Genomic DNA, 25,743 nt, shown 5'->3' on the forward strand with positions numbered 1-25,743 from the left:
TTCACCCCCCACCCCCCCAAGATTGATTGATTTTATTTTAGGTCACTATGACAACAAATGGAGTGTATACATAAAACTGGGCTAAATAGTTTGACGGTAGGCTGTGCGCCCAGTGTTGGTGACTTGTGACAGGTGAGTCATAAATATATATATAAAAACAAACTGCACAGCAGCCTGCCATGAAGGTACAGATTCAGGTTTCCAGGTTATGGCTGCTCGTTAAACCATCCAGAAGGCAACAAGTAAGTAACCGTGTTTAACAGCATTTTACGACTACATTTTCTTCTTGAAGTGAACAAATTGTCACATGGGATTTAATTAACATACGAAATAATAAGCATTTTCAGTAAAAGATTTGGAGTTGGAGACTGAATACTCCCCGGATACCCTTTTGGCAAATAACCTGACACAGTCTCTCTCTCTCTCCCCCTCTCTCCCTCCCTCTCTCTCCCTTTCTCTCTGGACAGGCAGGATAGTACGTCGGACGTGGTCGTGTCTGCTGCTACATTTTCATTTTCTCTTGAAAGGTGAACGAAATGGAAAGGAGTTGTTTCTTTTTAGGTAAGAAATCCAGCGGTTTTTTTTTTTTTGTGTTTTTTTTCGTCAAACAGGTGTTAGGTGAGAACAAAAAAAGCAGTTTCGCGACAGCAACGAGCTTGTAGCCTATCCCTTCTGTTGGCAGATGTTATGTTTGTGGAAACCTGGAGGAAAAGGGTGTAGAAATCCTAATTCTTATCAGCCTACACTGATAATGCTGATTAATGACAGATAAATCATGGACTGTGAAGGTATTATGTGACGTGACTTGCTGATACATTGTATACTACAATTAAACAGAAATAAATTTTTCAAATCAGTATTTTTGAATGTTATATATACTGTATGTATGTTATATTTTGCCTGTGTTTTGCTTTGTTTTTTGACAGGAAGCTGTTTTTCAACTCCACTCACTTTGCCCTGTTTGTATACATATCATTCAACCAACATGATCAAATTAGCAGTGTGCTAAGACCATTACAGAGTACCAATCACTCTTCACTGTGGCTTTTACCCGTGTAACAGATTGACAGGACAGTGTAGTGAGTCATTAGAGTCACAGGAATACAACAAAATTCAAATCAGAGTGCTGGACCGGGTGTCAGTCTTAGAGCCATGTGGAATTAGGATTTAGCCAGGTTTTCCTGATAAATTAGTGGACCTACACCAGATAAAGATCAAATTTTCTAATGCAGGAAGGGAACTCTCCCCAGCTCAGCCTCAGAGACTGTGGAAAGCAGCCATCATTACCTCAAGGAGGAGGAATTAATTAAAATCGAGAAAACCGAGACCACATTTGCTGCAGTGAAAAGGAAGAAAATGTCTCTGACATGTTGTTCCCAAGGTTTTACATATTAAAGTGTAATTTACGTTTATCATCCACCCCTTTCTTTGTCATATGTCTCTATGACTTGGGGCTCTGGTGAATGAAGTTTGTTATGAGCCTGTTTTAAGACCTGTTGCAGTATAGTCAGACTAATCCGGCTGAACAGCCCATCAGAACAACTCATCAGTCTGTTCTCTGAAGTCATGGGAGTTTGACAGTAAAAGAAGAAGCAGCTGGAATAATCATTGTTTCTGCTTTAGCTGGCAGGGTGCTGGAGGCTAACATTGTGTTGCCAGTCAACTTCATCACTTCACACATCTCTTTGCTCTGAACTGGAGCCTTAAAATTGTAGTTGTTTATCCCATTACTGCCCTGTACTTCAATAGGCATGGTGATTACCTTAGAAATGATCCTTTTCACATGATTTCATCATACTGACACTTGTCAATTTCCTTTAACTGGATTATGTTAATCCTTTCTTGTTAACAGCTTTGATTGCCCTGATTGAATACCACCCCTCTCCTAGAGGGTGTAAATTGGTTTTCTTGGTGTATGAATTAGTGCCTGTGATCAGCACAAAACCGAAACTAACGAAACCTCTTGAACCCATTCTGATGAATGAGCCATTTGTTTATTGTACCACCTGTTTCACATTTATTGTGATTCATCTGAAGTCTTTATTTAAAAAGGAAAAAAATGTACCCAGAGAGATGTTGCTCTTAATGCTGTCCTCGTAGGCGGGTCTCTAATGATAATGAATTTTTAATCTCGACTAGACTTTTACCTCTTTAAATACAGGGGAATAAAAATGAATGGCAAATTAACATGCAAGTGAAGAATGTCCCTGAAAAAAAACAAGAGTCCCTAGAGCTTAGGGGAACATAAAATTCCTAGCAAGGGGTCATTGGTTAGAATTAAATCTTAGATACTGCCTGATAAAACTTCAGTTCACCTTGGACAAAAGAACTGCTAGAAATAGGAAACATAAAACTGTGATTTGAGGCTCTGCAGGCTGTCCCTGGTCTGGAACATGGTGACTCAAAATTGGTTAGTTTTCTCAGAAACTGCTAGTCTTGTGTTTCTGCTTTGAACCACTTGTGCACTTTCTTTTGATCCTTTTTTTGCAGTTTGCTGCAGCTTAACTATGTGCTACATATGCTAGTGCGGTTACTCACTCAGATAAATTGATGTGGCAGAAATGTGGGCAACATATTAAAATAAAACTGATATACATTTCATTCAGATATGCTAAAATCTGACCAGTTTAATCAGCCACTTCATAGAAAGTTGGCAATCGTGAGTAGCATTTTATTCAGCAGAGAGGAATAAGTGTTTCTAGCAATAAATCCATAAACAGCTATTGATTTTATGTCATCACAATGTACACAGTGCTTCAGCTTTACAGTGAATCTGTGTAATGCCTGCGACATATTTTTCCTGCTGCTTTTCTACATTAGAGCTTAGTTCACGTTTTGGTTTAGAATGGCTGCTTGCTTCAATTGTTTTTCTTGTGGATACATTTTGCAAAGGCTGAATGTCAGTGGTCTTATTGCCGTGTGCTGCTTGTGGACAATTGAGCGCACAGCAATTCTGTGCAACAGACTGTTGCTGATAAAAGGATGGATTATATGGCTTGTGATGCTTCAGTTTTTCAGAACTATGGGGTTGAGTAAATTCAGAACTATGTGACCCATCAAAGCATTTCCTCCAGCATGCAATTATAAATCAATGATACTGCTGATTAATTTGTCCCAAATATACATTCACCAAAAGCAGCTAGTCCTTTCACTCATTTAAGATGCCTGCTGCAAGCTGTAAAATATGATTTACCTGTAATGGTAAGGGCCTATTCTGTTTTGTTTTGGTTTTTTTATCATTATTTATAGCTTTCAGTAATTTTATAAGACCTGGGGCTCTGGGTCTTGTCATAGTGGTCCCACACAGATAATGACAAAGATGAGTGTAATTTCAAAGACAGCAGGTTGTTGTCAAATCTTTCTTGATCTCCCGGTTCACCCAGCATCCAAACATCATGAAACATGAATTTCTAGTTTCTATTTGGATTTGGGTGGATACTGGATATTTCCACTTGTGTTATGTTTTTGCTTTGTTAAGTTGACAGTTTTTTTAGATTGTGTTGTGTAAAAATTATTATACAGTAAATACACAGTCTTCCAGCCTTTCTCATAGGACCCTGGAGCCTCTTCACCATCCAGTGATTAGAGGAAAAGTGCAGTGTTCCTATTAGTGCTGATCATTACTGATCTAAAGGGTCAGTATTGCGTAATGGTCTTTGCGAGAAGGTCATGATAGCAATAGGATCCCTCTGAGAAGCGTCTTTTCATCATCTAAAGGCTTTGTGACATGGTATAATCTGGCTTCAGTAAAAGACAAAAAGGTGTATATATGAACTCAAAAAATTAACCTCAAGAACAAACGTTACTCACTTTTAGTTTCTGTGTGTATCAAAAGTCTAATAATCTAAAGATTAATACTGAAGCTAATCCACAAATAGAGTTACCCTGGGTGTTGTCAAATGTCTGTGACTCTGGTTTCCCATAATTTGATCTATTCTAACTGAGGTCATTCAGTGTTTATGGCCCAATACTTACAGAATGAAAATATGAAACTTTAATGAACCCCTGCAGGAAAACTGGGCTGTTACTGTTTCAGAATAACACATCAAATTGGTAGAATGCTGCAAAGAAACGTGAAATAAAAATACGATTAAAGTAAATGGATGCATGAACTAAAAGGCAAGCACAGCACAATGTAGACGAGGAGTTGTAAATATTAAATAGAGGTGTCTGGATGAAAAATGTGTAAATGTGTGCAAGCTGTATGCTGAATGACAAACATAATGGCACACACATTTTATATATATATATATATATATATATAGGAATTAGTCAACACAAGAAAATAAAAGAACAGCAAGGAAGAGAAAGAAATGCATGAAAAAAATTATTACATTCCTTTCATTTTTTTCCCAAATACAGAGGAGCTGAATTAATGATACAGAGACAACAACAGAGGCAGAGGGATATGGCTGTGGGTGTGAGTTAAGTTGGCAAAGCACAGTGGAAAAGTTGATCTTGTTTACTTATTATCTGGCCTCCTCTGTTATATTGTGGCCTCAGCTGGAAACTGTGCATTAGTTTTGTACATTTTAAAAGACAAAAGATATTTTGCCCGTCACGCACAATGTTTGTATGTTTTGCTGCTTCTGCAGGCTCACTAAAATGTACCACAGTGTGTTACTGAAAGCTGTAAATTTAATATGTAGATGTTGGCACTGCCTAATGCACTCAGTATAATTTAGAGCAGTAATATGCAGCGACTGTGTTTTAGATGGAGCAGCTGTTCAAAGTCAGGGGCTAGCTGAGATTGAGAAAATTAGACTTCTCATGCGGTACTTTCAGAGCGTTGTGTTTTCTCCAGGTTATACTGTATTTATAAGTGTCAGAATTTGTCAGTTGTGGCAAAGTTGCCTATTTAGTTCAGCTGGTTTTTGTTTTTCTGACTGTGCAAAGCCAATAAACTGTTTCAGTTTTATTCTGCCGTCTCATTGCTGATAAATGTGTGTGAAATATTATTGGCAAGTGGGGCCGCTGTTGGTCAGCTTTTATCTCTGTGTGGATTTTCTCCAGGTGTTGTGGTTTTATTTCATTTCATTCCCCTTTTGTACTGTTAGTACTGCCCTCAAGTTTTCTTAACACTGACGCTGAACCTAAACTACAAACAAGATGCTTGTTTTCAGCTGGCTGAAATGTTGCGACTGGTTTTCCCTCATCATACTGCCCATTAGTTTCAGATGACATAACGCTTCCTGAAGCATGTTTGGTTTGGCCACTTACCAGGCTGACATCCCGGCTCGGTGGAGGGATGTGGTGAAATATGAGGTGTAATCAGGCAGTTGTGTCAGCTAATGGGGGCAGCAGGTGTGAGAAGGTTCCTCGCCTGCCTTAGCCTCTCCTTCACTCCTCATTATCAACCTGGAAACACCTGGCTTTCCAGCAAAGAGCATAAATACAATTTGGCCCCTGTAACAGTTTGATTCAGCTTTTGTGAAAACAGGTTGTTGTTTTTAAATCTGATGTTGACTGAGAAGTCATCACAAGCTGTGAGTAACACATTAGATGTTGATCAGAAATTTCAGATAATGCCAGGTCAGTCAACAACCACCCTTTTAAAAGCAAATTTGAAGAATTATGTGAGACCACAGTCAACTTTCGTGGCTGTAAGGTTTTGATGATTGTGAGTGGGAGCCACAGTGCAGTCTGGAGCCTTGATGTCTAAGTCTGAATTGCAGTGTAGGTGTTTTTAAAGCTTTGCAGTCAATACCTTTGGGTTGGTGGCATTTTTCTGTAATAATGGTCCTGATAATGGTTAGATTCTAAACAATGGTTACATTAGAGAGCAGGCTTACATAAATGTTTCTTAGAAGTCCAGCCTGTATTTTTTCTTCTCATAATAGAAGAAATGGATGGATACAAATGACTCCGTCATTCCTGCCATCATTCTTCATGCTGAATTTTTATGACAGGTTTAAATGGCAAGCTTGACATTTTGTAATCTAAGGTGATTAGTGTAGATTCACATAAAAACTGGATTTACGGGGGAATCAGCTAAACTAACTATCCAAACATCACAAAATCTTTAGTATTAGTGCCCATAAATACCTGTAAGCACAAAAACCTTCTTGCCTTAGAAAGTCCAAGCTAACCATTTCTCTGTTATAGACATCACAAAAGGGGTTGTTCAGAGTAACCTATTTATATATTCTTCTTTTTCAAAATCTTATTGTATGTGTTATACTAGCAGATGGTTGACTGCCATAAAAAGTCACTTTAGAGCTGAATATCCTGTAGACTTAGGTTATATAAACAACACACACACACACACACACACACACACACACACACACACACACACACACACACACACACACACACACACACACACACACACACAGTGTGATCAAGAACTGAATGTATAGACAAATACAGTCTAAATGGCCTTTACCTCACTGCACAATAGACAGGCGCTCACTGTTTGCTGATAAGGCCTCGATTGACTTCAAGCAGCCTTGTGCTTTGGAAATGCAAAGTCAATGTTGACTGTGATTTCCTGCCAGCATCAATGTCTGTGTGAATTTAACAGCTCTCACCTTTTGGGAATTTCCATTTTGAACTACAGTACAAACTATATTTGTCTAAAAAAACAAATTTCTTTGTTTTAAGTCTCAGATTTTATTTTATTATTATTGACCACAAATACAGCACTTTCTTAAGTGCATGTTTGGTTTGTTTTTTTCATTTTCTTATTAGTGTGGCTGTGAAACTTCATAAAGTATCATGCTCGGTTCTAATTGTTTCAATGCAAGCATCTGCATATATTATCTTACTGTGAGAGCAATCCTGCTCAGCCAGTTTGAAAATATAATTTGCGAAATAGATTCACTAAGGACCAGATCAATGACAGTTCTGCCATTTCTGAGGCAGACGGCCTCCTAACAGGAACCACACAATGGACACTAGTATGGATAAACAATTTGATATGCATATTTGTATGCATCATATAATTTTGCTAGATGGGATGACTTTGCAGCACCAGGTGTTTTCTTTCTGTGTCGAAGACTCAGCTCATATTTATTAAGCACTTGACCTTTGGTCCCATTAGTTTCACAGTTTCAGAGCTTTAGCTTTGTTATTATACATCATTAACACCACAAAGAGCAGAAAATTGAAGGTGTCAGGTGTTGCAAGCATGCTGAGTCAGAAACTATTAAAAAACACCTGATTGTTTGATTTAAAAAGAAAAGCCATGAATGTGTGATTAAGGAATTGATTGATAATTTATAGATGTCCAAAGGAAGTCTTGCCAATCAATAAAGACCCTTACTGCAGTAATTAGATTTTAGCTGTTTCTCGTGTAGAAGAAATCTGTCCAGCTGCAGTTTCTTTAACTATTCCAAACAATGTTTCTACACCAATTCTTTTCTGCTGTATGTGTTTTTATTGAGATGACAGAGAGTCCAAGTTCCTCTTCAGTATGCTTGGCAACATGAATGAACTCCTCGCCACAGACGACATGGACATCCTCAGTCTAGCTGAAGCCATAATGCAAAGAGCAATGACTGTTTAAGCCCGCATCTCCTGTTTTTCCTGCTGTTCACATTTGATTTGGGTTGACTCGGGGTTTGCATGGCTGCGACAACTCAACAACTTCAAAATACAGTACTGTGCGAAAGTCTTGTGTCACCTGGAAAGCATCTGATTGGCAATGGCTTCATTTTTCAGCATGACGATGATCTGAAGCACGCTGCACACTAAAAGCATACCTGGATAGAAAAACGCACAGTGGAACACTGTCAGTCATGGATTGGCCTCCCCATTATTCAAGCAGGGTGGGATCATCTTGAAAAGGCAGCCAACAACCAAAGAAGAGCTTTGGGATGTTCTTCAAGAAGCCTGGAGAGCTATTCTTGAAGACTACTGGAAGAAATGACAAGAAAGCTGCCTAAGAGAGTTCAGGTTGTGTTGACAAATAAAGTTCAAATATTGACTTTCAAGCTCATTAGAAATGTACATTTCTACCTTATATACTGTATTTCCATGTATGTTTACACATGGTTCAGTAAATTTGCTACACCCATTTACCATTTTCCTAGCAAAATGTAAAGAAATGTGGGGTGACTCAAGACTTTTATGCAGTTTTGTATAGGCCAGAAGTCAGGTGTGCCATGACATTTGGCTCATACCTGGCACACCCGGTAGCTGCCATAACCCATGTCAAACACAGCTCATGACATTTAGGTGCACACAGCACAGCTATACAGCCCAGATTATGCCCAAATGTGTCTGCTTTCTTGGAAGACTGGTTGATTTTGCCATAGTTTCAAATTAATATTTTTCTTGCTTCATTTCTATTGAGGGTGTTGTAGAGGTGGGTTAGTTGTGGTTTGCACTATACTTGAAAGTGATCCATTTTCCTCCCCACACAAATTCTGTTATCTATTGGCTTCACTTTGACAAAACATTCGTAAACACTTTTTTAGTTTATAGAATTGGCCTCTGTTGGGAAATACATGCCTAGAGTACTATAGTAAATTACAATTTCGTTCATTATGTGGATTAAAAAAATAATGTATGGTTCAAACAAAGTCCCAAGGCACACCAGTATGCCAAAGGAAGTCCAGGTATGCCTTGGTGCAGGAGAAGCACTGCTCTAGTTAACACATCTATGACTTATGAATGAATTAAAAAAAAAAATAGCAAGATGGCATTTAAAGCGCTCTGGGTGCTCAAAGTAGAGTAGAAAAGCGCTATATGAGAATCAGTCCGTTTACCCTAAAGCCATTTTTCTGCAGTTATGATAAACTCAGTCTTAACTTTTGAAATTAATCCAGAATGTTTATTTGGGGAACTAAAGCCATGGACCAAGTTTTTATTTTTATTGATTCATTCATTGTGGTTGATTAATTTGTTATTTAACCATTTGGGGGCATCAAATAGAGTTATAAATGGTATTTTACTCCATTTTAAAGCTGACTGATATGATAGCCAACAGTGAAATAACAATGTATAAGTTACAGTAGACAGTATCTGACAAATTTAAGTATACCATTAACTCTCCATTCAGCTCCATGCTTTTCTCTGCCACATCCTGAGGGAACCGTTTGGCTCTTAAATTTCTAAATAACCCCTCATGTGCACCACATCGCTGCTAGCTTCTGGCTGTGTGCTGTTTGGCGCTCAGCAGTACACTGGGTTTACTCAGAGCTTTCTGCTTAAAACAAGAGTGGCCAGCAGGGAAGTGGGCTTTGAAACGAGTTAAAAGATGCTAAAAGAGAGATTATATTGTGAGACTCATTAACAGTACATCCGAACAACATTTATACAAAAACAGACACCAGCTGACCCACATCCATTAGCTCTAGCTGAGTGGAACCAGCCATCCTTGCCTCAGGAAACCAATAATGTTGAATGCTTAATTTTGTAGTATTTTTGACCCATCTGATTTGTTTTATAATAAAACTTTATGACTTTTTACCCCATGAATTTAATATGTAAACAAATTGCAAAATGTCATTTGCCATGTCAAAAAACAGTCAAAAAAGTACATTTTATAATTCTGTCAGCTTAGTGTTTTTGTCTCAGGCTGAGTCCTCTATTTCTGAGGCTTTATTCTTAATCTAGCCATATGTTAATTCAGTTTGTGAAGAAGTTTTGATATGTGGGGGTGTTAGTGGGGACCTCTTAAAGTTAAAGAGTTATAGATTCCCAGTGCAAGTCTTCATCAAATCAAGTAGGCCTATCAATGTGTTCACGTATTGACCTCAGACTAATGAATGAGTAAGAATGCTTAAGCAGCCCGATGAACTGTAAGCTGAACACAGTATAGCTCCTCTGCCATCTTATCAGTTTCATGCAATGCACTGTTCCCGTTTTACTGGCCATTATCTTCACCACACAAGTTATTTAGAACGTTTCCTCTCAGAGGGGCTGTAAAACCAGAGATCTATCATTCAGTGAGCTAAAATGGTGAGGGATGCAGCATGAGCTGCTGTAACAGAAAGGCTGCATGTGCATGCCTTGTTTAGCACATACTAAAAACCAGAGTAATTATTTTAATAGTTATCATAACCATAATTATCCTACCAGATACAGGAGAAGATGGGTTGATAAAAATTATTTCCCTCACAGTCTTCCCTGTTCTTAATTGCACAATTAAACACAGCTCTGACAGCATTATATTAACATTTGTTTTGAAGTCTGTATTATTACAGCTTATCTAATTGGTTCTGACACTTGGAGGATTGTTCATATTTTAAATCAGTCAAGGACATTGAGAGCTGTTGGGCCACAGGCAAATTGCCTCAGATGGTTAGCTGAACTAATGCATAGTTGCACAGTAGCTGGATGTCTTCAGGCTTTTGACTTATATTGCCACCCACCCAAGCAGAGAATGTCTGTGTCTTCAAGGGGCTAGAGGGTTGATACACCAACCCTGTTGCAGGAGTGTAAACAAAGCCACCCTGTGTGTCTTTGTTTTACAAAAAATGTGATAAATTTAGCTCTATAAATAAAATCCAGATTATTATTTAGCACATGCTATGCTGTTCATGGTCTAGCTGTGAGTGAATAGTGGAAATACAAGACTTTAACAGTATAAGACCACTGAATAGCCAAAGGGTGTAGTACTGATTGAACAACTGTGCTTATACTAGGACGAGCGCCCAAATCTCAGCTTATGAGTTTCCTATCTACATTCAAGTCACACCCTAAAATATCTCTGGAAGTCTCATGAGGATAAATATTCAAAAATTACACTTTTAAAAAATCAGACTTGTATTTTCTTTCATCAGTAGTTAGTGTTGCCTCTGCTATTTCAGCTGAATATCAGATCCAGGCAAAGTATGTGTTTGATGGTGTCTTTGAAATAGGTTGAAGACTGTGTTAATTTTCTGTGTCTCTAACTTCTTCTTTTGCTGTATTCCTTCTCCTCTCTGTTCCCTTTCCTTCCTGCAGCACTATGCTGAGATCCAGAGCAGCTTCCACACCATGCTGGAATTGGGCTCCTGTTCGGTTAGCTCTCAGTCTCTGACAGGGAACCACAATGCTAGAAGCCCGGGAGGGCTTGAGTGTCCAGTGGGTGGTTTGGGTGTGGGGACAATGTGTGGTAGCAGCACCCCCCGACACCACATCATCCGCCCATCCCCAGCGGACTGTGAGAGCTGGCAGAAGCATCGTGCAGGACTGGCCGGAGGGTCAAAGCTGTATTCTGAATCCCACTCTCTCCTGGAGCCCAGGAGTCTCTCAACCAGTTATGACACCCTCTACCTCTCACATGTGTCTGGCCATGCTCCTCCTTTACATCCAAACCGTCTCGGCCTCACTCTTGATGTGGTTTCAACTTTTGACCTTGGAGTCGGGATGCTTGGAGTGGATGGAGATATGGCAGTCAGTCCTAATGTGATCAAGAGACGGCGGGGTGGCCTGATCGAGCAAAGAGACATTGTCAAAGCCCACCAAGCTCATAAGATTCAGAGCACACCACAGGCACGACGCAAGGAGTGGGAGTAAGTATAAGGCTGATGATAAATACACAATCCTGGATCCCTTTATCTCACCTGCTAAATTACTCTGCACTTGAGCTTAAATATAGTCCAAACACTGTATTGCATAAATCAGGTGCTCTGAAATCTAGAACCCATATTTGCTTCCAGTTTTTATAATGTAATGACCACAACACATTTTTTTAAGTTAAAATAAAACTAAACAAATGCCATTTAAAAAAAAATTATTTACAGACAAGTTTTAAAATCTTATAGTGCAGTTAATCTGCTGTGGTGTTCCAGCTGGTTTACTTACCTTTGTTGTGACAAAATCCAATCCCCAGTAGATTGATGCCTAGGTTTCAAAAAGCAGAAACAGATTTAGTGTACGATAAATTGCAGTTTTTCTTGTTTGTTTTGTAGACTTGCCTCTGTGGCACACCAAGTTTCTATTTATCATTCTGTAAGCAGAAATCTCAGTACCCCAGGGACTAAATTTTATTCTGACAGAGGGGGCAAATCTATTGCAATACTAGTAAAACCAATTCTGTGTTCAGCTTTGTTGGGGCGGCTACTTATTTTTGTTTGTCATTAGAAACAGCGTTCAGCTCAGGTCAGTAATGTGAAACAAAATCTCCTAGTAAAATTTATAACACAGGTATATATATTATATCTGTTACAGAGCCAATAACCTGAGGATTGAAGCTCATGTCATTCTCTGCAAAAGTACAGTATCTCGAAACTAGTGACTCTGTCATATTTATATATTTATCCACCTTGGGTGCATGCATAGTTGGCGCATTGTAATGTAAACTGTCCATGGATGAGTCTGCACAGACCCTCGCGCTCACCGTCTGATGATAAATTTGATGTCACTTAGACCTGAGTGAACCCTAGCAGACTTGTGGATGTAGAAAGTATAAGCCCAGCTTATACCTCACAAGTTAACATCTTTATGCTAAGCTAACTAGCTGATGGCTTTGTATAGCGCACACAGACCCAAGCTTCTGATTGATCAACATTTCTATATGGTTAGGGTTACATTGCCACCTGTTGCTTTAGCATGCTCTTGGGAGGTTTTTTTTTTTTTTTTTTGCCCATTTACATGTGGATGAAGATATTTTTGAAAAAAATAAAGCAGAAAATTCCTGATTTAAAAAATATCCATGATTACGTGGATGCATCCTGAGAGCGGCATCAAGTTTCTTACTTAGCAAATAATATTTAGAATATGACTTTTGTTTCAAGTGTGCATCTTGTGATGGAATAGAGAAAACAGTGTTTCAGTCAAAGTGAATTACCCAAGATGGGTCTTGTGAATATTTTTCATTTAAACCATATTTTTAATATCCTGAAGCCATTTAGCTGTGCATTATGTCTTCAGCACAACAAAAACTGATAACATCATCTAATGCTTATTCAACTAACAATATTATAGTCTTTGTTGACTGTGTAATATCTGAGTATGTGCATATTCATTCACATGTACTCATTCACATGTTCATACCACGTGCATGTGTGTGTATGTATTTAATGGTTTCCTGCCCTGCAGAGCTATGGAATTTGTAGCTGATTATAGCAGTGATGCCCCCCTCTGTTTCTCTGCTGAAGCTGAGGCTTCACCTCTAGTGGTGTTGGCACCCTCTGTGCCTCCTCTCATATCCTCTTCACCACAGGTACAGGATGCCACATCTTAACCCAAGCTTGTGCATATCTATAGTTAAAGAGATAAAGGATTGTGGAGAATGACAGCACATAGTGGGAGCACAGATGACGTACGCTGAATGCAGGATAAGTATGAGTGGGGAAGAGACTAACATGAATTAGTTAGAAGAGCAGTTTTGAACGAGAACTTTTCCTGCTTTAATTTGCATTTGGTATTTAAATCCATGTGACAGTAGCGTGGAAGTGGGTGATAACCGTTCAAACCAGGCCTGTAGAGATGCTCGGCCATGGACTAGATTATTATTCACTGCCCTGCCTAATATGATTATTACAATACTACATGATAGATCTATAGTTGTGCTGCTGCGAGGACAATGACCAGAGTGAGTCAGGAATCATTACAACCATAAACATCCACCTCTCAGGGCCACTTAGTAGCAAACTCTCAGTTACCTGACATGGAGGATGGAAAATGAGATGATGCACCTGAGCCAACATGTGCACCTGGTGTTGTTTTTCAAAGGAAATTAGTCTGATTTCAGACCAAGCTGCTGCAGCAGCATTTCATGAAGAAGAAAGCTTATCATTAGGGTCGTTCTGTTTAAGATGAACAAAATCTAAAAAAAAAAAACTTTTTAAGTCTTACTGTTAATGAAGCAATGCAAATTTTTGCTCCCCAGATGAAGAAAACCTGTGAGTCTGGTGTTTCCATTAACTGGTCTATGGTAGAGATGAACAGGTTGTTTGGCCCTAAACAAAGACAGTCAGTGAACTATTTCCTCTGAACTCTTTGTGCTGTAAAAAAAAAATGAGCTACTAATTTTGTCTTTTGACATTTTTTATGTGATTCCTGTGGGAAACCAATGAAAGATTAGCTTGTCACAAATAGCTCACTTGAAAGACAGGTTGAAACAACAAACACAGCTTTACGCCATGCTTTGTACACAAAGCAATTAAGCATCCAATTCCGGTAACATGTCTTTTAGTCAGGAGTTGACTGTGTTTATGTGTTTGTGTCTGGGTGTGCAAGTGCATGTGTGTGTCACATTTGAAACACAGCGGCCTGGATAGTAACATCCTTTCGGAAGTGCTTGATAAAATAGCAGTGCTTAGAGTTGGCATTAACTTGTCCCTAATGACAGCAATCAGATTGAATCAGTCTGGCATTAGGAGTAGAGCTTGGTCACAAATAGAGGAAAGCACTAAATATGTTTTTGTCCCCATTTGACCTTGGTGTTTTGTGTCTGTGTATGTGTGAATGAAATGAATGCACAATGTCTGAAACTGTAAGAACATAGCCACCTTGATGGCACCCATGGGAGTATTTTGAAGTCTTAACATAGCCATTTTGACTGCCAAAATATTGTTTGTTTGTTTTTCAGAGCCATAAGTTTCCATATTTGAACATGAGGATGCAGTATTCACCTGATGATAGCATGCTTGTTTAGCAAGCTGACTTCATTAGCTGTCCAAGTGCAATCATAAACAGCATAAAAGGTGGGCGGAGCTGCCGCGAAGTCATCCATTGATTTCTGAAGTCCCTTTTTGAAGCCCTAAGATCAAATGATTTGTCAATCACAATTTGTTAACCAATAAGCATACTACAGATAATCCTTTATTTTGAACAAATGTATAATGAAGAATGATAATGTTTATTGAAGGCAAATCAGAAAATTATTTTCCAATAGACAATAGACAAGCTGTAGTGAAAGTTTGACACAAATAGGAAATGGAGATCACCTGCTTTCAAAGAAAAAGTTGTGCCTTTTGAGACATATTAGCTGCATCTGAGGCACAGTTTTTACTTTGAAGTCGAGCCTTCTCCATTGGTCTGTTTGTATAGAGCTTTTTCAAGTTTTACTACTGCTCAGCTAGTAGTTTTTTGACTTCATTTTTCATCTCCAGCAGTTGTTGCCTAAGTCAGGTGGTCAGGTGGTTATTATGAGTTTTACTGTTGTGCCAGAACATTAACTGGTTGTTGTCATTTTTATCATGTTTTTACACATTTTGCAAAGCTCTGTATTTTTTTATTTTTTTTTAAGAATTTATAATTATATTACTTTCAACATTAAGCAGTTCTTTCTGGATGAAGATAAGTTTAGGGAAAAAAATCCCTTAAATATAGAATTGCTAACAGCTAATAACATCTGTGGGGACTGAGTAAGAACATCAGGAAACACTGGTTTAAGTTTGCTAAGGAATTCTACCTGTTAGATATCTGAACAAAAGTGCAGTGTGAAAGAAAAAAGGTTCTTCGTTATTTTCCAGCACTGATCAAGACAAAAGCTCATTAGCAGACAGCAGCGGCATTAGGTCCTGCACACAAAAGTCTAATTTCCAGAGCGATCTCATTGACGTGATGAGAGAAACAGTAAAAGAAGAGCTGCTGGCTGAGTGGGAGTGGTAGTTAATTTAAATGCTGCAAGCCAGAGATTCAAGGCAGTTAGAGCTGTTAAACTAATGGCAGCATATGCTGAATCTATGACTCATTAAGCTGAACTTGGAAATAGAGCCTGAGCAGACTTCTGAACGAATGGCATGACTATTTAGCATAAGCAGAAGCCCAGTATACAAGTGGCAACACTGAAATGAGCCTTTACCCTTTTATATTCTTAAAAGAAATAGTAGTCGTCTTTTCACATGTTTATTGTTTGTGTGGATGCCAGATGACTTTTCATTCCTTCTTTCTGGTTCCAGTGTCACACCTGCATGCGTGTTTGCCACTTTTCTTCTGCTGTGAAGAACTCTTCTTTCTAAGGGCTCTTACATGCTCCTCAGCTGTGCCGGCACATATTTATGGTAAAGGGATGCAGGATTAATGGGCATTAAGTGGCTGAGTGCAGTGAGGATACAATAGCAGTGTGCAGTAGGCTAGTAATTAGCAAAGACTCATCATGGTGATAGAGATTTCAAAAAGCTGTTAATGGCAGGTTCATTTTCTCCCCGTCATAGACACAAAAGTTATCATAGAGTAAACATAAGTGATCAAGTTCTTGTGTAAATGTTTTCCTAAAAGCACTGGTTAAAGAAGAGGACATGTTGAAAAATTGCACTGTTTTATTTACTGACTTGGCACAGAGTTCATGTTGTGAGTTGGAAACAGCTACAGGACATTCATTAAAATATTTTCAAAATGGAAACTTTCCAAAAAAATCATTAGCATTACAGCTCCAAACCCACCGAGTCCTACCAGAGAAAGCAGAAGGTACAGCATGCTGCTCCAATTTCTCAGCTCTGTTTCAGATGAGAGTTGCATTTCAGCTTTTGGAGAATATATTTCAAACACTTACTGGGTTGAATGAGCCACATGTTAACATTTGCCCATAAGCTGATTACTCTGCACACTTATCACCAGAATGTTTTCATGGCACGACTTACTGTCTCTGTATTGTGGTTCATTGTTTGCCTGCTGACTGCACACATTTAAAAATCGGCACCCCGGAGACATATTGAGGGACGTCACATCAACAATTCATGCAATACTTCACAGTGCTTCACGTACTGCAGTTTTCTGTGGTCACAGAAGATGAGGACACAAGAACATCATTGTTGCTGTGGATTTCTGTGTGCGCACATTGTTTTGTCAGTGGTTATCTGTGCAGGCCTGTGCTTCTTGTCCCTGTTGTTACTATTCCTGACAGAAATGTTTACAGGACTGAATAAACTGTGTGATGCTCTGATTGCAATCTGATTGGAGCGCACCGTTTATTAAGCACACACGCCATTCCACCCCCCACCCCTCCCCCCCACACCCCCACACACACACACACGAAGGTGAAAAATTACCTGTTTACAGAAGTGTCAATGTCTGGTTCTTTACACACTGAGCACAACTTAATTATTTATACAACAGCTGTAAGACAAAGGTGCTTATTTGGTCTTGCGGGTGAGTTTTTTTTTTTTAGTTGTAGCATATGTGAAAAATTCTTGTATCAAGTGTAGTGTAAGGCCATATTTTATGACTTTTAGCCATGCTCCCTGGGCGTGGCACTTGGGGTAGTAGCCAGGACTGAAATATCTCAGTCTGTTGACATAGATGAGCATAAAATTTTGTGCCATTCGTGATTGCAAAGTCTTTGAATTTCCTGATCTCCTTAACTCGTTGCCTCTTGCATCCACAGAAAGTTCACATTTGTGGGGTGGAGTGAAGTGGAGTGCCTTGGTGAAATTTTTTTCTTTTTAATGGACTGACATGAAATTTGGCACAAACATTTATCCTCAGGATGAACTGTAATTGCTTTGGTGAATCTTTAATTTTCATCCTGTCATCATCAGGTAAAAATTGTAACTGTGTCCAGTAATTAGGTCTATGACCTAAAATCAACAAAACAAATTAAATTCCCATCGGGTTTAGTTGAATTTCATATTAATCTTAATGTACCACTGTGCAAAGGGCAAGTACAGCCTGACGGAGTTGGCTGCTGACTTTTACCAGCCATGTTAGACTCATCAGCAAAAGTCAAGGATAAAACTTTATAATGATAATTATTAATAAATGAGAAAAATGGTACTTAATTGAACAGTAAATATTTTATAGTTAACAGTGAAATGACAATTTATATTTACTGATTGATAGTAATATTTTAATTCATATTTAACTTAACTTCTTTTTAAATTATTACTTTGTGTATGATACTCTACTGTGCAAAAGTCTTGAGCTGCCCCTCATTTTTTTATATTTTGCTAGGAAAATAGCAAATAGGTGCAGCGATTTATTGAAACATGTGCAAACATGCTTGGAAATACAGTATATAAGGTAAATAAGTTCTGGGGAGGGTAATACATGACTGATAGTGTTCCATTGTGTGTTTTTCTATCCAGGTGTGCTTTTACTGCATTGGTAGTGAGTTTGGGATCATTGTCATGCTGAAAAATGAAGTGTTTGGCAACCAGATACTTTCCAGATGGCACTGCATGGTGAATCAAAATCTGACAGTACTTTTCTCCATTCATAATTCCATCAATTTTGACAAGGTCCCCAACACCACTGGCTGAAATACAGCAAAGTATGACAAAGCCTCTGTCTTGTTTTACAGATGGCTGTAGACACTCACTGTTGGACCACTCTCCTGCTCTCTTCTGCACATATTGAAGATGATTTGAACCAAAAATTTAACATTTGGATTCACCACTTCATGAGACCTGTTGCCACTGATTTTCAGTATAGTTCTTGTGTAATTTGGCATACCTCAGCCTTTTCTCCCTGTTTCCCTTCCTTTAGAATGGCTTCTTGAGAGCCACCCTTACACTGAGACCAACAGTACCAACAGTAGATGCAGATGCATCTGAGGTCCTGTGTCAGGTCTTCACTGGATATTTTTCCTATTTCTTAAGGACATGACTTTCAGATGCTGTAGGCAGTTTTGTTTTTTTTTTTAGACCAGCCACTACTTCTTCTTTTGTCCTCACGTGTCCAGTTTCCTCAAAATTTTAAGGACATGCTGCACACCATGCGAAATATGCTAAGCTTTTGGCTAATAGTTCTTTGGGATCCACCTTATTCTTGCAAAAATAACATTTTACACCTGTCAAATTGTTATTTTTGATTTTTGATTTGATTTTAGATTTAACTAAAGAAGGGGAAACAAATTATGTGGTTTGTGATAGGCCGCTAGTACCAAAATGCCTAAAGATACAATTTAAACTTGGTTATTTGCTAATCTGTTATGTGTAGAGACAACACTGGTTCATCCCTTGAGTTATGTGCTTTTTTATGCTTGAATGACTCATAGATCAGTGTGAAATGATTCAGCAAACCAAAAAAGCATTCCTCTATAAGTGGTCAGGTTCATGGACCAGACTGTAAATGAGTGAAAAAGCAGGCAATGTCCAAAGAAGAATTTTTAGAACATTCAGAAAGCCTGGAGAACTATTGTTCAAGACTACTTTACAACAAAGTCTGCAAAGCAAAATATAAAGAAATGAGTGGTGGCTCAAGACTTTTGCAGAGTACTGTTTATGTATTATGTATGGTATCATAGCCCATGAGACATTTTGTAGTGAAGGTTTCACTGCTGATCAGTGAGCCCATCTTAATTTAATTTAATTTAATTTTAACCACAAACCAGTGTCCACACTGCTGGGTATTTATTAAACATTTACAAAGTTTTATAAACATCAGAACCATCCAGATAATTTTTACAAACCAATTAGTTGGCCAGTTAGTGTTAGTAAGTAAGTAGTAAGCTATCCATTCCATTCATAATGATAGCTATTGTAAAGAGTTACAAAAAGATTTTTAAAAATCAAGAATGCAGTCTTTACTTTGGCACATTGATGACCTGTTCAGGATATCAGGAAACACTGCAGACGTGCTAAGAAGACAGTGAAAACCAAGAGTAAAACATGAGAAAAAAGGGTATATGTGTAACAATGTGTGAAGACAAAGTGGCACAGGAGGGAAGACGCTTTCACAAGAGGCGGGATAACAAGACGCAGGTGATACAAATCAGGGCACAGCAGGTAATCAGAGCAGAGGGAAACACACAAGGGAGGAGTCGAGGCCTCTAAAAAGACGAGAGAGATTAATAAATAAAAAAAATCAGACAAGAAGCAAAGCAACACAGAAAAAAGGCAAACAAGGATAGAAAAAGTTTTGACAGTAATTACACTCATCATTGCAGTAAACGAATGGATGAATTCAAAGTTGAGTCCTTATATTTTCTCTCAGTGTTTGCACACAAAGCATTAACACAGAGAGAACACTGTGAACTGTGGAGGAAACGAGTTGTTCTGCAGCTCATTTACACATTCTTTGTTCACATTTGTCTCCAATAAGCTCAGGAGAAGTGTGACTATGTTTTAAACACAAAACTGGAAAGAAAGCCCAAAAATCTAAATGCTACAAAAACTGCTTTCCAATGTCTATACTGCTCGCTCTTCAGGACCTCACCTGGTTATTCTAAGGCCACATTAAACACTTTCTGTTCGCCTTTCGTTTTTTTTTTTCCTTAGAGTGACTCTGACTCTTCTTACGCTCCATTTGAGGTCAGTATTAGATTTCTGTAAAGGTCATCACAGCTTCTTCCATAAGTGTTTTACAAGTAAAGGTTTGACACTTTATTAGCCCTGAACCTTTATAATTGCATCAGCGCACAGCCGAGAGAGAATCTGCCTCTCCCTGTGTTGGTCTCCTTTTCCTTCATAATTGTCTCCCTGTCAGTGTCAGGCAGACACTCAGTGCAGTGTAAATGTCAGAGCTGTTTGTCATAAGTGAATTATTAATGATGACATGCTGAAAAGCTATTTTCTTCGTCACAAAACCATGTGTCTGTCAAACAATATTCAGAATAGAGAAAGCAGTGTTATTAAAATAGAACGCAATTCCCGGGAAATGGTTTCTCTTTCACACACTACAGCAGTGTTTTCATTCAGGCCGGCTTTTTTGTTTTTACTACAAGACATATTTGTCTGTGCTGCATTCAGAATGAGAGCTCCTCATTAGATGAGAAAATGATGAACTGCTGCATTAATTTTCTCTCTCTCTTTCTCTCTCTTTCTTCCTCTTCCTCTTTTTCTCTCTGTCTGTTTGGTTGACAAAATGCTGAAAGCTGACACTGATGATGACGGTCACAGAGATGGAGCGAGATCCTGAGTTTGAAAGATGTGTGATCTGTCAGTAGATGATGGTTTATGAGTTTGACTAAATATTGCTCTGGGGTGCAAAATAGGGACACAATGATAAAAAAAAAAAAAAAAGTTTGTGAGTGCAGCAAAAATGGACGAAAGTGGTTTGAGCTATTAAATTCGAGTGTGCCATCGAGCAGTTCACAACTCAAAAAAATTTTTTTTTTGGGGGGGGGGGGGGGGGGGGGGGGGGACTATGTACATAAGTATGATCTGCATATACACAATAAGACTGTTACCTTACTTATCAGAAATCTATTTCTCTAATGACTGCAGTAATCATTTTCTTTTCTTCGGAATATGAAGGGTAATCTTAAAACCATGACTTGTTTTTAAGCTTCACTCGAATGTCTGAAAAACACTTCAAAAACAATCCACGAAAACTAAACTACACTTGAGTACACTGGTGCTATTAATGTCAGAATGCTACACGCTCACAGTGCAAACATGTTGAGGTTTAGCAGGTACAATGATATCGATAAGGCCCTAAATGAAAAGTTAAGGCAAGAAACTACAAGCAAAAACATGTATGCATGCCTGCTCAATTCCATGATCCAATCTTTCCATGAGTCTGAAAGAAAATGTCACATTTAGTTGTTTGTTTCACTAAACTTTGTCAGTTTTTTATAGTATAGACATGACCATGTACCCGTATGTGCCCTGCACTGTGCAGCTGAATTTTCCTGGACTAGTCTGGATGAGTAAAACTATGTTAAAAGTAAACAAAATGCAAATGTTTTGAACCTGAATTTGTCATCATCATTAATGTATTCAAATACAACTTGTAATCCATAAAATGATTTCCTTAATTTAAGTCATTTGCAGGATAAGTTTCATGGCGACATATGCTGCTTACATTTTTTACCCTGTTCACGTGAAGTGTCTCCCTGCAACACTGTGGGGGACATGAATGCCAGATTTGATTGTGCTGTTCACTTAAAAGCCCAAATGTCAACCTCATTGTAATATAAGGTGAAAAGATGTAAGCAGTGATTGCATGGGAATAACAAATATCTATACAAAATTTTGTGGCAATCATTATTGGAGATGATCTGACCTACTTTGAATATGGCCAACATTGGTATCTGCACCAAATTTCTGGACAAACCTCAAATATTTGCTGAGATATTTTTGTTTGGACAAAAGTCAAAGAAGGGTAAATAATAAAATGAAGTTGTTCAGAGCAGAAGGCTATCACATGACCTTTATTTCTTCTTGCCGCTGCCTGCATTTCTTGCTCTTCGTTTCTTCAGCGCTGCAGTTGCTGCCATGCATCTTTGATGACCTGCTTTGCTGATAGCAGCTACGTCTCCCAAGGGAACTCTGTTTTGAAAAATGGCCTCTGGTACTCCCATCCAATAGCACATGACATAAGCATGCTCATGTGCTGTTGATTCAGATTCAACACGCTGAGCAACTTTATGATGGGGTCCAAATACAGATGGTTTGCCAGCACTTGCAAAACTCAACATTTATTATCTGTTTAATAATTAATGATCTCCAATGTGCAGATAAGTAACTTACTAGAAGCAATATCTTCAATTGACGTTTAAGGCTCTGTGCTGGATGGAGTTTTACGGTCAGTTCACAATTTTACTGTTTAAGTGAGTGCGCTCTGTCATGACTGGTTTTCTGGAAAAAGCAGAAAGCTGCCAGAGGAGCATAAAGCTAAATCCCAAGTTACTCAGAACTGTCTGAACACTGATTGAAGGAATGCATGACTTATTGATCTAGAAGGATGTGCTATCAGCCTCCGTCAAAATAAAGTGCTTTCCATAAATTGTTAATAAATTTACATGAAATGATGCGAGATGATTATTTTAAGTGGATTTACTTGCTTTTTGTCTTGTTTAAAACCTTATTTCCAGAATGAATTCATTTTTCATAGCAGCTGGTGGGCTTGTATTACTGCTCTGTGATATTGAAACCCTTTAGTGCAGGAGGCAATGCAACCTGTCAGCCGGTTCAATCAACCTATCAACTGGTATGAACTTGCAGGGAGACAAATAAAACACTCTCATGTAATTACCTTTGGATAGAGTGAATGTCCTTGTTGATTGTCAGATTATAAAATGCCAGGTTTAAAAAAAAAAAAATCCTATCAAATAATTCAATGCATACACAAATGTATGAACATCACATTTCGAAAACAGCAAAACATACAAAATATTGCATGACTGTTTAGGAATTACTGCACATTTTTATAGTCCCTGATTTTCAGAGGCTCAAAAGGACAGGCTAACATAATATTAAATATAAGGATTTTTTTAATACCTGGATGAAAAACCTTGTGGAAGTCTAGAACCCATGGGCTTCACCAAATGCTGTGTTTCCTCTCTTGAGATGGTCTGCCAGGTCTTCAGTTGTCACTGTCAGCTCCTGCTTGTTTGTGGGTCTCTCTGCCCTTAGTTTTGTCTTCAGTAACTGATAAGCATGCTCTACTGAGCTTAAATCAGACGACTGACTTGACAGTTGAAGGATATGCCTGTATAGCCCTGTGCACTTCACAATTCATCCTGCTACTTCTATCAGGAGTCACATAATCAATAAACACTAGTGGCCCAGTTCCACTGGCAGCCATACATGTCCATGACATAACATTGTCTCCAGCATGTTGGACAGATGAAGTGGTATCCTTCAGATCATGGACTCTCTCTCTCTTCTCTGTACTTTCCCCTCCATCATTCTGGTACAAATTAATCTTTGTTTCATCTTTGTTTCCAAAGGTTTTTTTTTCTTTTTAACAGAACTGTACAGGCTCTTTTAGTGATTCTGGCACCTTGTTGGCACCCCTCTGTATTTCCATTCATGAAGGCATCTCTTGGTGGTAGATTTTGACATTGGCATGCTTACCTCCTTGAGAGTGTTCTTGGTTAGATGCTGTGAAGGGATTTTTGTGAATCAAGGAAAATATTCTGCGATCTTCAACTTAGGTATCTTCTGTGCTCTTTCAGACCTTTTGACCAGTACATTCATTCTTTTTAAGAATGGGCCAGATTGGTAATTTGGCCACTCCTGAAGTTTTTGATAGGTCTTTGGTTTATTTCAAGTTTTCAGCCTGCTACACTTGCATGGGCATCTCTTTGAATCTCATATTGAACTTGGTAGCTGTTCACTGGAACTCATTGAATTTCAGTGAACAGCTACCAAAGGCAAGTTCAATATTTGGAATCAACTCCAGTTCTTTTGTCTGCTTCATTTGTCATGAAATAACAAGGGAATAGGCATCACCCGGCCACTACACTGCTTGTCAGTCAATTGTCCAATTACTTTTGAGGACTATGTATATATAAAAAAGTGCCATCGTCATTGGAACGCTAGTGTGTTTGACACTGTAGCTGTCATGCATGTCTTTGAACATTAAAGCGATGACACCATGAGGGACTGAATGTGAGCCCTGTCACGAAGCTTGAATTCACTCCCTGCTCATTCATTCAAAGCTTTAGATTTAAATATCAAAGATGATTGTGATGTGCTCTGAGAGTTCAATGCTGTTAGCTTATTGGAGCAAATAACCCCTTTGTAGTGCTATGGGATTTCTTTCAGCCACTGGTGCTTTCAAACCAAATGGAACCTTCACTGTAAATTGCCTTTTTGGCCCTTGTTTTGAGATTACAATTCAGTGTCGGGCTGGGTAGTATGTGGTCAGCATCAATATATACACATTAGCCTTTGTTTGAGGCTAATATACAGGGAAACAAGCCAGAGACAAACCTGTGTATGTGTATATGAGAGATATTCATCACATGCAGTGCCTCCCAAAACTAGAGGGAGCTCAGTTGTTGCAGCAAAATGACTTATGTTGCTCCAGGAGGGACTAGTTCTAACAAATGGGGTGAAGGATGCTGGGTAAGCAAACTGAATCATCATCAATATCCACCTTAGCTGCAAACTGTGATTTCAGTGTCATGACTGTGACCCCTACTGGAGCTCTAGAGAACTGGAGAACTGCTTACTCTACAGTCAGACTCATGCATGCATTCATGAAACAAATGGATCATGCTTTGCCTGTGAAGAGAAATTTGTCATTAAAGGGGCTTCTGAATCATTCTGTAGGCATTCACAAGAGAGGAGCAATAATTAAAATAGATTTTCTATGTGGCGATAAAATGCAAACAAGAAACTGAGACATCACATATGTGAAGCTCTATTTATTAGGTTTTATTTGACACCTTGGAGCCCCTCTGCATACTTAAACACTGATGAAGACAAGCAGTGATGGAGACCACAAATCATCGTTCCATATTTTTTATCTCATGCCAAAGTTTGAATTTATCCCGTGTGTGTTGAATTAGTGCCGTGCATCCTACCAGAGGGCCTTCATGATCCACAGTCTTTGTGATTCATTGTAGCCTCAGTCAAGCTTGTCTGCACAGTATGTTTTGCAGACCAGAGCAGCTGCCACTTAAGAAGGGATTAGGTAATGATGTGGGGATGTGCTTTCATGTGGAGTAAAAAAATCAAGACTACCAGATCTGCAGCTGCTCCAGCAGACTGTCTAATCAGAGTGAACACACAAACAAAATTACTACGTTGCATGATTTTCATTGCAGTTTTTGCTTGGATTGGAGTTCTTTCCCTCCATCACTCTATCACATTGCACACAAACCTATTCCTAGGCCTCAGTGGTACACCACCATCCACCAGCCTACAGGCCATCTGCCTTTAACTGCCTGCTCTTGCACACCTCTGTGGTATATTTACAGCTGCCTGTTGACAGTATTGATCTGTGGGGCTGCCAGTTTGATAATAAACACTCTTTTCATTCACTCTAATTTTGAGCTTGGTGGATATATGGACAAGCACATGGTTTAATTTAAAAAGTAAATGGCTGCAGCACTGAACAGTCACTGAGAATTCTTTATTCATATATATATATATATATATATATATTAGCCCACCACCTGCTTCTTTTTCACTATATTCATCATCAGGATTATATTGTGGTTTTACACTATGTTTTTATGTGTTTACACCAAGAAGCCCTATCTCTAAAGCCTTGGCAATTGAAATTGTGCAATATAAACAA

The 25,743-nt window shown here is 38.6% G+C and overlaps 1 protein-coding gene across 3 annotated transcripts in view; it reads left to right on the plus strand.

Annotated features, from left to right (window-relative positions):
• Positions 1-84: 84 nt before the first annotated feature.
• The window catches only part of cacna1ea (calcium channel, voltage-dependent, R type, alpha 1E subunit a), a 113,334-nt gene continuing 87,675 nt past the window's right edge, over positions 85-25,743 (plus strand). For all 3 annotated transcript variants that reach the window (XM_030726566.1, XM_030726565.1, XM_030726567.1), the window contains exons 1-3: positions 85-242; positions 468-561; positions 10,897-11,447. In XM_030726566.1, coding sequence (XP_030582426.1) covers positions 10,930-11,447 — 518 coding nt within the window. In that variant the 5' untranslated portion in view covers positions 85-242; positions 468-561; positions 10,897-10,929. The remainder of the gene's footprint in view (positions 243-467; positions 562-10,896; positions 11,448-25,743) is intronic.

The sequence above is a fragment of the Archocentrus centrarchus genome, chromosome 4 (assembly GCF_007364275.1).
Source record: "Archocentrus centrarchus isolate MPI-CPG fArcCen1 chromosome 4, fArcCen1, whole genome shotgun sequence".
Classification (NCBI taxonomy): domain Eukaryota; kingdom Metazoa; phylum Chordata; class Actinopteri; order Cichliformes; family Cichlidae; genus Archocentrus; species Archocentrus centrarchus.